The 15083-nt window shown below is 33.2% G+C and overlaps 1 protein-coding gene across 1 annotated transcript in view; it reads right to left on the bottom strand.

Annotated features, from left to right (window-relative positions):
• The window catches only part of BFSP1 (beaded filament structural protein 1), a 58472-nt gene that overhangs the window by 4972 nt on the left and 38417 nt on the right, over positions 1-15083 (bottom strand). The window contains exon 6 of the mRNA XM_003758169.4: positions 3518-3738. Coding sequence (XP_003758217.1) covers positions 3518-3738 — 221 coding nt within the window. The remainder of the gene's footprint in view (positions 1-3517; positions 3739-15083) is intronic.

The following is a 15083-nucleotide window of genomic DNA, read 5'->3' as shown; positions in this document are numbered from 1 at the left end:
ACTCTTTCCCTCCCACCCTTCCCTCCTTTTCTCCCATATATACACATAAACACATCTCATTACAAATAAGCAAAAGAAAACCCCAAAAAGAAGTTCCACTTATTTCTTATCTACATAATTCTATGTAGGAAAGCTTCTGCATTTATCTCTTTAAAGTTGTTTAAAAACAAGACAGTTATTGCAACAGATAGAGCATAGAAGTCGGAGAACCTCAGTTCAAATGCACTCTCAAACACTTACTATGTGACCCTGAACAAGTCACTTAACTCTGATCACCTCCTTCTCCAAAAAAATTAAAATTATTTTATAAAATTATATTCTCTATTTGTAAAAGTCATTTTAATACATTAATATTTTTAAACTGAATTAGAAATTTCCCTGAAAGGTCCCTGTTCTTAAGTCTTCATTAGACAATGTGTCTCAAATCACACATATTTTCCTGAGTAAGATCCAGTTTACTAAATATTCAACTGGCCACTTGCTTCAAGCCCCAAGAATTACTAGCAAAAGAGGGAATCTCTTCTTCCTTGGGTAATCCTTTTAAATTCTTGGCTGCTGTTTAAAGGCCACAAGAGAGCTAATTCCAGGTTGTGTTAGAAACAACCTAGGTTAGAGATTGTTATAGAATGCTTGTAATAACATAAGTAAAGAACTTTGTAAACCTTAAAGTCCAATATAAAAATGAACAGTATGTGTGTGTATGTGTACAATAAATGTACATAAACCTGGATCTGAAAGACACCTTCAGAGTTATCCATTCAAACACCAAAATTTATATATTTATAAATCAGAAAACTGAGGCTTACATTAAGAAGCTCAGTGACAAAGGCAGTCAGCAAGGTGAGAGAAGTCTGTTTCTTATTGGTTTGAGAAAGTTAAAATAACTTTTCCCAGGTGACTCAGATAGTAAGTAGCTAAACTAAGTCTTGAAGCTTTATGCTCCAACTGCAGATAGGACATTCTTTTCCCTGCACTTAAATTGGTTCTCTGTCAGAAAGGCTTCTCAGTATCACATTCCCTGAGAGACAGCATCCAGGTATCTTCCCAGACTAGAACAATTAGCCAACTCCTGGGATTTGCCCATATCCAATCCTAACTGTGTCCTATAGAATATCATTAGTCTATGATATTTCACTTAGTGCCTTGAGATAACGATGTATCATGACAATTTTCTTGACCTTCTGAGAAGAGATAGTACAACCCTGAAACCACCAGCTTCCTTTGACTTCGAGTTTTTGCTAATGATTCTTTTTGGCCTACAGCTAACTATGAAGTTCTGCCCTTCTATCACCTCCCAGAAGAACTGAGCCATCTTCCAAGTACATTAACTTTAAGTCTGATGAGGCAAAAGTTCTTAAAAAGCAGTGCATATTTCAAGTTCAATTAAAATGTAAATTTTTATCTGTGCTACTCTATTTGCTTCCTTTCTCTCTTCCTCCCTCCCATCAAAAATACCACATCTGAAATTATTCTTTTTTTTAACCTGGGACAATTGGGGTTAAGTGACTTCCCCAGGGTCACTAGCCAGGAAGTATTAAGTGTCTGAGGTCAAATTTGAACCTCCTGACTTCAGGACTGGTGTTCTATTCACTCTGTCACTTAGATGCCTCCTAGAATTATTCTTTTCTTCAAAAAAGCTGTAATGTCATTAGTCTAGATACTCTCTCCACAAATATAGTTTATAACCCTCCATGCTGTAGGGGCCAATTTTATTAGCTATTACGATTGAAAAAAATCACAATATTATAATTCATTTTATAGCAATGAGCCTCTCTGAATTTAATTAGGAGGTTCTTGTACAACAGTTCATCATTGGCCTGTGTTTCAAATCTTTCCCAATTGATAAGTCCTAAGAAAGCTTGTATTCTAGATTAAAACATACTTTTTAAAAAAACTTTATTTTCTTAAAGTTTTTGGAGAAAGAGAGGAGGGAAGAGATCTATGTTTTCTTTTGCAACATGACTTTTATGGAAATATTGTTCATAACTTTACTTAAAATATAAAACTTGGAGCAACTAGATGGCACAGTGGTTAGAGCACCAACCCTGAAGTCAACAGGACCTGAGTTCAAATTCAGTCTTAGACATTTAATACTTACCAGCTATGGGACCCTGGGCAAGTCACTTAAGCCCAATTGCTTCAGCAATATATATATATATATATATATGTGATATGTGTGTGTGTGTGTGTGTATGTATACTTTACAATAGGTGGGGAGAAAGAAAGAATCTGAAATTCAAAGTTTTAAAAACAAATATAAAAATTGTTTTACATGTAACTGGAAAACTTATATGTACAAATATATATAAATAGAAAAAATAAAACCATATAAATAAATTTTTAAAAAATTAACAGACATAGCCCCCAGAACTGCTGTCACAATGAGTAATCAGAGTAGGATATTGAATGAAGGATCTGGAGTCAAGAATACTTTTCAATAACCAATACTGACAGATTATTTAACTGCAGATTATGCTTTGTGATAAATGAGCTGAAATTTAAGGTCATATCCGGACAAGAACATGGCAAAAGGAAAGCACATTAATAAGTCTCCCAAATGAATATAACCATTTTGGAAAGCAGCTTGAATTTTTTCAAATAAAGAGATTAAAAAATCCATACCTCTGACCAGAGTTTCTTCTACTAGACTTATACCCCAAAAAGGCTACTGATAAGAAAATCCCCATATCCATCAAAATATGGTAGCAGCAATTTTTTTGAGATAGCAAAGAATTGTAAACTAAGTGGATACTTTTCAGTTGAAGGGGGAGGGAATGTCTAAACAAATTACAACAAATTCATGTAATGATATATTACTATGCTATAAGAAATGACATAATAAAAACAGAAAAACATGGAAAGATTTATATGAACTAATATAGAGTGAAGTTTCCAGATACAAAGAAACTATATAAACAATGGCTACAACACTGTAAATGGAAAGAATCACCCAAACAACCCAAAGTGAATGTTGCAAAATTAGAAAGAACAAACTTCAAAGAAATATGAAAAGATACCCCAGTTCACACTTTTATAGAGGGAGTATATGGATGTAGTACATAGCACATATTTTTAAACTTTTTTCTATTTATTGATCAGTTTTTGCTGGTTTCTTTTATCTTTCTTTTCTTATTTAGAAATACTGTTTCTTAAAAGAGATGGCTCTCTCTGAGAAGGAGAAAGATACTGGGAAAAAATTTGATGATTTAAAAAATCAATTTAAAGTGTTATTTGAAAAAGAACAAAAATTAAGTTCCTCAAATAATAAGGATTCTCTACCTATAAAAAGACACCTAACTCCTGATAAACAGAGTGTCTAATCAGGCTATCCTCATAGACCAGACTTTTAAAAAATACACATTTTAAAGCACAAATTTAAAAAGTTAATCTCTTGTTCTCTCTTCGGAGATTTGACTAATCATTTCCTCCTGTAAGAGACAGAGTTCTCCCAAAACAATAAGTTCCCGGGATCATGAAAAATGAAAAGCTCCTTTTCCATGGCCTGGGACCACAGTACCTGTTATCTTCATTCTCAATGATGCGTTTGTACCGCTCCAATTCATTTTCCAGCGATTGCTGGTATATTGCCAACTGGCGGCAATCATTTGTATACTTTTCCAATACTCTTTCTGCATCTTCAATCTCTTTCCTCAGAGTTTCAATCTGGTCGTTGTAAAGTTGAATCTCATCATCGTAACTCTCTTGGGTGTTTTTAATAGTTTGCTCCAGTGTCACAGTCTGTTGAAAGAAGACATAAACATAGAGAATTTGTTTTTACCATGTTCATTAAGACATTTTTTCATGAGTAAATCCAGGCTTAGAAAAAAAAAAAATATATATATATATATATATATACACGCACATTAATTATGTGTGTATATATTGTGTTTCTGTGTATATATACATAACTGTGAATATAATTCAAAACATCTATCCCTGTTTTCTTTTTGACAACCCTTCTGCTGATACACACTTCTAAGAATGATCTCCTGAGATCAAGGTTACCCTTGGTAATTTAATATATTTAGCTTTGAACAACACTTGCCCTGAGACTATACTATCTTGACTGCTGAGTACTTGAGCACAAATTAACACAGACCGCTTATTTTCTTGCCATTTTGCTCTGTCATTCTACATACACCTCTCCCCTCAATTCCCTATCTCTCCTCCCTACCCCCAATACACACCACTTTCTACCTTTTGTCCTAGAAATCCTAATCAAATCAATATTGCTATTGTTAACTGACTCATCAACCAACTTCCCTATGGCTTCATTCACCCTCCTTGTCATATATAAGATCAAAATGCCTTCAATATTCTTTTTTATATGTTATCTCTCTCTATAAGAATGTAAATTTATTGAAAGTAAGGATGTCTCATATTTGAGTGCCTATTCCCAATGCTTAACATAGTACTTGGCACATAATAAGTATTTAAATGCTTTTTCATTCATTTTTTCAAACATTTGGGATTTTGTCAGTATGGATAATCAATCCCTCCCCTAATATAGATCACAATTCTTCCAAGGCTCTTTGAACTCAGCTAGAATAACTTTAGATAACAAATAAAAAAAGCATAAGTGTTTCTATATTTTGACTTCTTCCTATTTTAGTAAAACCTTACCGATTTTTGCTGACATAGTATTTGAGAACTCAGAACCATTTCTAGGCCCCAGTGATTCTGTGTGTGCATGTGGATATATGTATTATATATTATGTAATTACATATGTAATGTAATTACATTATATGCTATATATTATATTGTAAATTATTTATATTATGGATTTACATATTTATATGTGATATGTAGATATAGTTATATGTTTCTCCTAAACTAGAAAAAAGTCATAGATAGGACCAATTATGTTTTTTGTTTGATATATATGTATAGCAATACATATTTGTATGTGTGTGTGTTTATAGTCATGTGCACTCAAATATATGGAGGTATAGCTATATATACATACATACAGATACATATATATTTTTATGAAAAATGATGGTTAACAAAAAAAACTACCATTTTCTATCCCATAGATAAAGAAAAAATTAAAATACATATGAATGTATTATCAAAGCTGTATATATGATACAAATTGTCTACTAAGTTAAGCCTAGATAAATTAAATTTAAAAAACAGTCTTTAAAATATCAATATAATGGAAATTAAAATATTTTTAGGACCAGATTAACTGAATGTAAGTCTGATTTCTAAAGAAAGGCAGAAGAATAATAGCACATATATGTGCTAAATATTCATTATGATTTTTCTATTGAAATAATGAGAAAAATGTCTTTTTATTTTGCCTTTATCCAAAAGTAGCAATAGAAGTTTTCCATTTTCTCCTGACATCTGCTAAGTAGAATTGCATGTGTGTTTAAGTCAATTGAAAATACACAGGTGTGCCTGGGAGCAGAACAATAGCATAAAGAACTTGTCTCACAATCAGAAGACTTGAAGTTTGAGTCCCAGAGAGAGCCATAACTAGAAATTGTTGTGCCTAGGGCAAGTATTACAATATGCACACAGACCAAGCCACACAAAGGAGACACACAATTGTGGAGGTTCAAGAGATCAGAAAAACATACCTTGACAGGAAGGCAGAAACTCCAAGACAGTGGAGCAAGATTCTATGAGAGGAAGGAGAGAAGAGCTGGACAGGGAGGGGGAAATTCACCCCATTTGCACCATTTTAAATAATTATTCTAATTGGGTATGAAGCTCCAATTTATCCTCCACACATCTGCCAACATGATTTTGCTAAAGAGCAGATCTGACTATGTCATCCCTCTATTCAGTAAAATTCTAGTAAATTTCTGCTATTTCTAAGATCAAATAAAAACTTCTCTTCACAAGCTGTCCCTTTCCTCTCTCTCCATACTTCTGGCATCACTTCCTTCCACAAACTCAACCATCTTTATATTGTCCTTCTTGCTGGTTTTCACACGCAATATTCCATCTCTCATCTCTGTAACATTGCATTAGCTATCTCCCACACCTGGAATGCTTTCCGTCCTCCTCTTAACTTCTTGAAATCCCCATCTTTCTTCAAGACTTAGCTTGAGCACCAGCTTCTTCAAGAAGCCCTCCAATCCCCCCCCAACTCAGATCAATTCTCCTCTATTTTATTGTGTTGTTGCTGTCCAATCATGTCATCCGTGAGATTTTCTTGGCAAAGATAACAGAATAGTTTGTCATTTCTTTCTCCAATGGATTAAAGCTAACAAAGGCTAAGTAAGTGTCTTGCACAAAGTAACACAACCAGTAAGTGTCTAAGGCCAGATTTTAACTCGGGTCTTCCTCACTTTAGGCCCAGCATTCTATCCACTATGCCATTTCAGTTGCCTCTGTTTTGTAAATACCTTTTATATACCTATAGATGTGTGGGTATATAAATACAATTATATTACATTACTACATATTAAATACCTATGTAGTTATTTATAAATACATTTATATTTAAATACCTATGGAGGTATTTATAAATATATTTATATTAAAATACCTATTTATGGGTACATGCCATCTTTCCCATGAGAAAATAAGCTCCTTGAATATTTGCACTGTTTTGTCTTTCTTTGTAATCCCAAGAATTTTATTACTGTCTCGCATTAAATAAGATTGATAAATGTTTACTGACTAATTTTGACACTGCTGAAGGATTATAAATCATGTCAGAACCATTTAAATATTGTGACCTGATCAAAAAAATGAACAACAAAAACCTGATCACTCTATCCTAGTTACTGCTCTCATCCCAGTTCTGGCTGAAGGCAAATCCCTTTATCTCTCTAAATTTCATTCTCCCTTCCTGTAAAATGAGTGCAGGGAATGGAGGAGTTGGTGAGAGGGGGAGAGGAAATTATAATTGTGCTAACTACTCACAAGGTTGTAATGAGAAAAGCATTTTTTGGATCTTAAAGCACCAGAGAAAAAAGAACTATTAATAGATATATTCATTCACACAATCACCCAGGCCAAATAACAGTTATAAACAAGAAAAATTAAGGGGAAAAATTTAATTGACTTTATTACTAACATAGTAGCTACAATCTAAAATGTCTTCATGTGAAGAACTCATTAAAATGTTTATTGGGATATGTATATTTGGGGTATTTACGTCTACAAGGCTAATATTTTAATTTTTCAGCCTTTTCCTTCTGTCTCATTTTCTCATCTGACAAATAGAACTCCCACATTTCCATAAAAAATCATTTTGGTCAATATTCTTAGCACTGCCCTTGTCTAAAAGAGATGCACACAAGCTCAGATGTGCTCTGGGAGAAAAGAATCTAACTAAGAAAAATTCAAAATTTCAAACTGAAGTGGGGATATTATGCAAGCTGAATCTGTACCTGTGAATTATCTCATTGCAACTGTAAATGGATTCAGGATAATTCCTTTAAATAAACTCACAAAACCTGCAGTATTTTTAAGGCATGCTCTTGTTCAGTTACTTTTTAGTTGTTGTCCAATTCTTTGTGACCTCACTTGAGGTTTTCTTAGCAAGGCTATTGGAATGGTTTACCATTTCCATCTTCAACTCATTTTACAGATGGGAAAACGAGGCAAACAGGGTTGTCACTTAATTAGCCATTAGATTATTTAATTAGTAAATGTCTGAGGCTGGATTTGAACTCAGGAAGAGGAATCCTGACTCTATGCACTATGACGCCACCTAGCTGCCCTTTCCAGGCACATATTATTCAGTCCATTCATACTGACATCTTGTGTGAGAATGTAGGTGAAATTCTCCATCCTTTTGTTAGGAGAAGTGGGGGAGAGTCCAAAGGGAAGAGTAGAGAAACGCCTGCATAATGCAGAACTTCCACCTTGCTGGAATTTGTAATCAGAGTCGCCAGGGCTCGTAAGAGGAAACTGTAAGAGTGGGTCAGTCTCAGAATGGACCCTGGGTCATTCAGACTCCAAGCCTGGCTCTCTGTCCAAAAGCCAGGCTGCCTTATTAAAATGTCCTGACAAAAATGCACATGCTGCAAAAGAAAAGCTTCAGAAGAATTTGAAGGGAACCTGGGTACTTGCTCAAGGAACATAAGGCTCAAAATGCAAGAATTATTCTCATAAACATGAAACCAAGCTTTTCTTCTCTTCTATAAGTTAAAGGGGTTGGAGAGATGATCTCTAAGGTCCCTTCTGCCTTTCAATCTACAATCCTATGATCTCTTTTTAGAGCTCAGAGAAGGCAGTCATGACAAAGATGCTGACAAAAAATCATTTTGGTCAATATTCATAGCACTGCCCTTGTCTAAAAGAAATGCATACAAGCTCAGATGTGCTCTGGGAGAAAAGAATCTAACCAAGAAATTCAAAATTTCAAACTGAAGTGGGAGTATCATCCAAGCTGGATTTGTGTAAATGAGTAAATTGTAAACTGAGACTTGCAAATGATAGAACCAAAATGATGTAGTAAATTAGGGATTTATTTAAGCTCTCCCAAATTCCCCTCCAAAGAATTATAAAATAACACTTCAATATTAACTCTGGAATGACTTACCCCCCTCCAAAAAAAAAAGGATGAAACAATTTTCCAGCCCCTGAAGATTGACAGAAAAGGTCTGTCTCCCTGGGGTGAGAGTAGAGTGGGGTCCAGCAAACCAACAAACCTGCCTTGTTTCCCATTCACCCACAAGCCAGTTCAGACTTTGGGGGCAACTGAATCAGGGATAGCCACTTCCAGAGCTCTCAGCCCCCATGAGAAAGGGGATAGACAACTGTTCAAACTTTTTTTTTTTTTTTTTTTTTTTTTTTTTTGCTAACACTGAGTGCAGAACTATTACATTACCCATATGGGGATCCTAGTCACCGAACTGGGTTGCAACCCCAAGGAGAGGAGAGAAGGGCCACTAACACCCTAGAACATGTGGTGACAGGGCAGTGGGAACCCTGGTCACAGTTCCAGAGCAGAAAAAAGTAGTAGTGGTTACTCACAAATTAGATCACAGACCAGGAGAACAGTAACCACCCTTGAATATCATACTATCCTGGAAAAATTGAAACTTACATGTCCACAGAATGAGTTCTAAAAACAGGAGTACAAAAACCTGAAGCTTGGGAGAGTGATCCCTCCACACCAGGAGTAGAGTCCAACTTGAATATAAAATCAAAAGTCAAGAAATAAGCTGGAATATGAGCAAACAATAAAAAAGGAATCTGACCAAAGAAAGTTACTATGGTGACAGGAAAAAGCAAAACACAAATCAGAGAGGAAAACAATATCAAAACAGCTACAAATGAAGTATCAAAGAAAAATGTGAATTAGTGTCAGGCCCAAAAAGAATTCCAGGAAGAGCTTTAAAAAAGATTGTAAAAATTAAATAGTAGAAAAGTTGGGGGAAGAAATGAGAGTAATGCAAAAGAATAATGAAAAAGGAGTCAACAGTTTGATAAAGGAAGCACAAAAAAAAAAAAAAACCAGAAGATATACAAAAAAATCACTGAAGAAAGTAACTCCCCAAAACTAGGACTGGTCAAATGGAAAAGGAAGTAAAAAAGGAAACCATTCCTTAAAACCTCTAATTGGGCAGGCAGAAGTAAATTACTCCATGAGACATCAAGAAATAATAAAACAAATCAAAAGAATGAAAAGAGAAGAAAATATGAAATATCTCACTGGAAAAACAATTTATCTGAAAAACAAATCAAGGAAAGATCATTTTAAAATTATTGGACTACCTGAAAGCCATGATCAAAAAAAGAGTGATTTAAGACAATTCCAAAGGACTTATGTTGGAAAATGCTATCCACATTCAGTGAAAGAAGTAGAGGCCAAATAAGCATACTATTTTCACTTTGTTGTTGTTCTTGGTTTTCTCATGGTTTTTCTCTTTAGTTCTAATTCTTCTTTCACAACATGACTAATGTGGAAATATGTTTAAAATGATTGTACATGTACAACCTATATCATCTTCGTGAAGGGGGAGGAAAGGTAGGAAGGGTGAGAAAAACAGAAATCAAGGTCTTATAAAGGTAAATGTTGAAAACTAATAAATAAATTTCTTTTTAAAAATGATGGTCATGATGCTATCAGAAAAAACATGTAAAGAATTATATGAATCGGTGCAAAGTGAAACAAGTAGAACCAGAAGAGCATTGTACACAGTAATAACAATATTGTATGATGATCTACTGTGAATAACTTACCTATTTTCATTAATACAATGATCCAAGACAATTCTGTAGGACTGATGATGAAAGTCCTATTCATCTCCAGAGAAATTTTTCTTTAAGAAAACATTTTTCTTAAAGTTTTTATTGTCTATGTTTTCTTTCACAGAATGACTTACATGGAAATGTTTTTCATGACTGCACATCTATAACGTGTCAAATTGCCTTCTCAATCGTAAGGGGAGAGGGAGAGAATTTGAAATTCAAAATTTGGAGGAAAAAGAACATTAAAATTGTTTTTACATGTAATTGGGGGAAAACAAAATATTATATAAGATATAAAAGAAACTCAAAAAAAGAAGAGCCTAGACATCATCTTTTGAGAAATTATTAAAGAAAATTCTCCTGATAGCCTAGAGCCAGAAAGTAAAATAGAAAATTAAAGAATCTATCAATTACCTCCTGAAATAGATCCCAAAACAAAAACTAACTAAAAGGAACTTTAAAAAAAAATAAAATTTATCTGGAAGAACAAAAAGTCAAGAACATCAAGAAAACTAATGAAAAAAAAATTGTGAAGGAAGATGGCCTACCCATATCAGATCTCAAACTGTATAACAAAATAGTCATCTTCAAAACAATCTGATATTGGCTAGAAAATAGAGTGCTAAATCATTCAATAGATTGGTTAGATAATACACAGTAAATAATGACCATAGTAATCTAGGGTTTGATAAATGTAAAAATCTCAGATAAAAAGGACAAGAACTCACTATTTGACAAACTGCTTAAAAAACTGGAAAGCAATTTGACAGAAATGAAGTATAGAACAATATGGCACACCATATACTGAGGTAAGGCCAAAATGGGTATATGATTTAGACATAAAGGATGATATCATAAGCAAATTAGGGGAGCATGGAAGAGTTTACCTCTCACATCTATGAATAAGGAAAGAATTTCTAACCAAACAAGAGGCAGAGAGTATTACAAGATGTAAAAATGAATAATTTTAATTACATTAAACTAAAAGGATTTTGCACAAACAAAGCCAACATAGCCAAGATTAGAAGGAAAGAAAAAAACTGGCCAAGAAGGAATTTACCTTAAGTCTCTCTGATAAAGGCCTCATTTTTCAAATATTTAGATAACTGGGTCAAATTAATATGAATAGGAATCATTCCCCAATTAATACTTGATCAAAGAATATGAAGAGTTGCTTTTCCAATGAAGAAATCAAATGTTCTAAAACACTATTGATTAGAAAAATGTAAATCAAAACAACTCTGAAGTACCATTTCATACCTATCAGTTTGGATAATGTGACAAAAAAAAAGGAAAGTAACAAATTTTGGAGGTCATATGGGAAAAGAGGTACATTAACGTGCTGTTGGTAGAATTGTCAACTAATCCAACTGTTCTGGAGAGCAATTTGGAACTATATTCAAAAAGTTATAAAATTGTATATAGTTTTTGGCTAATCAATACTAATTCTGTATTTCAAAGAATTAAAAAAAAAAGAAAAGAAAAAGGACCTATATGTACAAAAATATAATAACTTTATATTAGTAAAAAATTAGAAATTAAGAGAATGACCATCAGTCGGGGAATGGCTAAAAAAGTTAATTGAATATAATTGTGATGGAATATCATTGTCCTATAAGAAATGATGAACAGGATGCTTTCAGAAAAACCTGGAAAGGCTTATATGAACTGATGCAAAATGAAGTGAGCAAAACCAAGAGAACATTGTAACCTTGTAACATCAATATTGTACAATAAATCAAATGTAAATGACAGCTATTCTTAGGAATACAAAAATCCAAGACAATTTCTTAGGACTTAATGATGAAAAAAATGTCATCCAACTCTAGAGAAAGAACTGATGGAGTCTAAATGAAGATTGAAGGATAATGTTTTTTACTTTATTGTTTTCATGAGTTGGGTTGGATTTTGGGGGGGATCTGTGTTTTCTTTCACAACATGACTTATATGGAAATATGTTTTGCATACCTGCACATATATAACATCAGATTACTTGCCTTCTCAATGAAGAAGAAGGGGATGGGAAGGAGAAAAGGAAAGCGGGAGAGAATTGAAACTCAAAATTTATAAAAATGAATGTTAAAAGTTGTTTTCACACGTAAATGGAAATACATATATATATATATATATATATATATATATATATATATATATGAGACTTAGAGTTTTTTACCTGAATCTTTACCTGATCATCTCAAAGAGGTATAATAATATGAACACATTTTGTAAAAAAGGTAATTCCCTTTGCAGAGATGAGAAGTCCACAAACATTGTACAGTATCCATATTTTCAGACCTTTTTTGATATACTGATATGTATGCTGATTTTTATTTGTTCTGCTTTTATTTTAAATCTTTAAAAGTACTATTCATTACATGAAAAGGCTCTATAGCAGGGAGAGGGAAAGAGTAACTGAGGAAATTATGGGGATGCAAAAAAATTTTTAATAAAATAAACAATATTTTTCTCTTTAAGTATTTTGGTGAGAAATCAGGCAACTTAAAAGTTTCAGGTGTCAACTTTAGTAGGACTTAGAAGCACCTGCTGGAAGAAAGCAATGGAAAATAAAGGAAAAGAAAAAATCACAAAAATGAACTGGATAAACTCACCCATAATTGGAAGATGATAGCACTGTGTTTTTGTGTCTTTACAAAAACACATTTAAGATGTAAATATTCAAATAAAAGTCTAGAACAAAATCTAATACATTGCAGTCAAAATAAAGAATCCAGAGCTCTTATCAGTTCAATAACCAGCAATGATTTTTCAGAATAGCAATAATAAAGCATACTATATATCTCCTGAAAGAGAAGTGAGCAGAGTACATAATGAAATACGCAATTTTGGACATGGGCAATGGGAGAATTTGTCTTATTTGATTATGCATGTGGCTTATAAACAGAAGGGTCCTAAAGACAGCTCTAACTTAAATTTTCAGTGTAAGCACTTACACCTCAAAAATCAGCAAGTACTCCATATCAGGGCTTGATTTATCACTTTGTTTATTGTCTAGATTTAATAAAATGATGTATAAAATGTTAATAATTCATATTTAGCTTAAATAGATGGTTGCATATACTTTGGGGGGGGAATCAGCTGTTAATCATTTAATTCTGCACCCCTGATTACAAAAGTTTTGTGTTTTTTTTCCCCGCAGGGGAAGTGGGGAGGGCCAGAGCAGAAAGAAGAAAAATGCTCAATAACTGACTAAAAGAAATATAAAAAAAAAGTTAGCTTTAAAAAAAAAAACTCTTGCTGAAATGAAGCACTGACCAACCTTGGTCCTTGAAAGTAGATAAGAAAATATGCATTTTCCTTTTCTCTGGAGGAGATAGAAAAATGCTCAATAACTGGCTAAAAGAAATATTTTTTTTAAAAAAGTTAACTTTAAAAAAAAAAAACTCTTGCTGAAATTAAGCATTGACCAACCTTGGTCCTTGAAAGTAGATAAGAAAATATGCATTTTTCTTTTCTCTGAAGAACATAGGGGAATCTGGGGACAGAATGTTAGGTTTCCATGATGTATATGGGAATAAATTTGGTTATTTTCCAGTTAATTTTTCTTAACTATTTTAATTGTTTACAAAGGGAACTTCTATGACTAGTAGGAGGGGATATTGGGAACTGACTTCAGTATTAAAAAAAAAAAAAAATGTTTTTAGATGCTAGGTTTGTGGATCAGAAAGCCTAGGTACAAATCCTGTTTCTTTTCTTCACTTTCCATCTAATTGCCCCTTTTGGGACTTTTTCCATTATGCCCTCAGAAACCTCACCATCAGAAAAATTATTCTGCAAAGACAGCATCAGCCTAAGTACTCATTCCTCAGCTTCTGAAGGGAAGGCAAATAAAGAGCCTCTCCCAATACCCTATTTAAGTAGTATCCAAGCCAGCTATCTCTTCTTCCCTCATAGATACACACCTTTGTATTTCTCTCCCCTCCTTTTCAACTTCCTTCTTCCCTCTTTAAATAGTAAGTTACTTAAGGGAAAGAACTGTCTTGGTTTTTTGGGTTTTTTTGTTTGTTTTTGTTTTTTGATATTTCAAACCCCAGCATTTAACAAAGTGTCTGGTCCATATTGGGCCCTTAATAAATATCCACTGACTGATTGACTTACAATGTGACCTTAGGTGAAAAGTCTTTTAACATCTCTGGGACTCACTTTCCTTTTTATTTCAATTTTTTTCAATTAACATTATTTTTATATCACTCTCCCACTTTTCCCCCACAATTGAAAAAAAGAAAAACAAAATTCTTGAAACAAAACAAAGTAAAACTGATTTCCACATTAGCCCTGTCCTGGAAAAACTCTCATACTGTACATATTTAATCCATTACCTCTTCTGCAGAAGGCGAGAAGCATACCATCACTGGTGATCTAAAATTATTATTGCTCATTGGATTAATCAGAATGCTTAAATCTCTTAATGTTGAACATGTTACAATGTTGTTTTTAAAAAATGAAGAGGCTGGGGACTAAATGACTTCTTAGATCCTTTTTCCACATCTAAATCTATAAAATATTACATTCTTCATTAATATGTAGTTTTGCTAAACCCTACCACGAGGTGGCACCAAATCATTTTATTGAAAAATTATTTATGAGAGATTTGATACATTTCAATTCAGGCTAATGACTTAACTACAGTGTCAGTTGCCTCAAAATGAGCTTTTTCTTCTTAAGTGTAACTTCTCTGATACAGAATCCACCGGATAGTGCTATTTTGGTAGGAAAATATTCATTATCCTCCTTAGTTTTGCATCTTTTCTGAGTTCTACTCATTTCTGTCAGATTTCAATACTCTTTCCTCATTGGTTCCTTTGCCTTTTTTAAAAACCCATGGAGATTTAATAGTTTATACACATTTGTATTTATGTGTGTATATACACACAAGTATATATATTTTATGCATATA

This window comes from Sarcophilus harrisii, chromosome 2, assembly GCF_902635505.1.
Source record: "Sarcophilus harrisii chromosome 2, mSarHar1.11, whole genome shotgun sequence".
Taxonomy (NCBI): Eukaryota; Metazoa; Chordata; class Mammalia; order Dasyuromorphia; family Dasyuridae; genus Sarcophilus; species Sarcophilus harrisii.
Note: the sequence above shows the minus strand (reverse complement) of the source record. Positions and strands in the feature narration are given on the sequence as shown.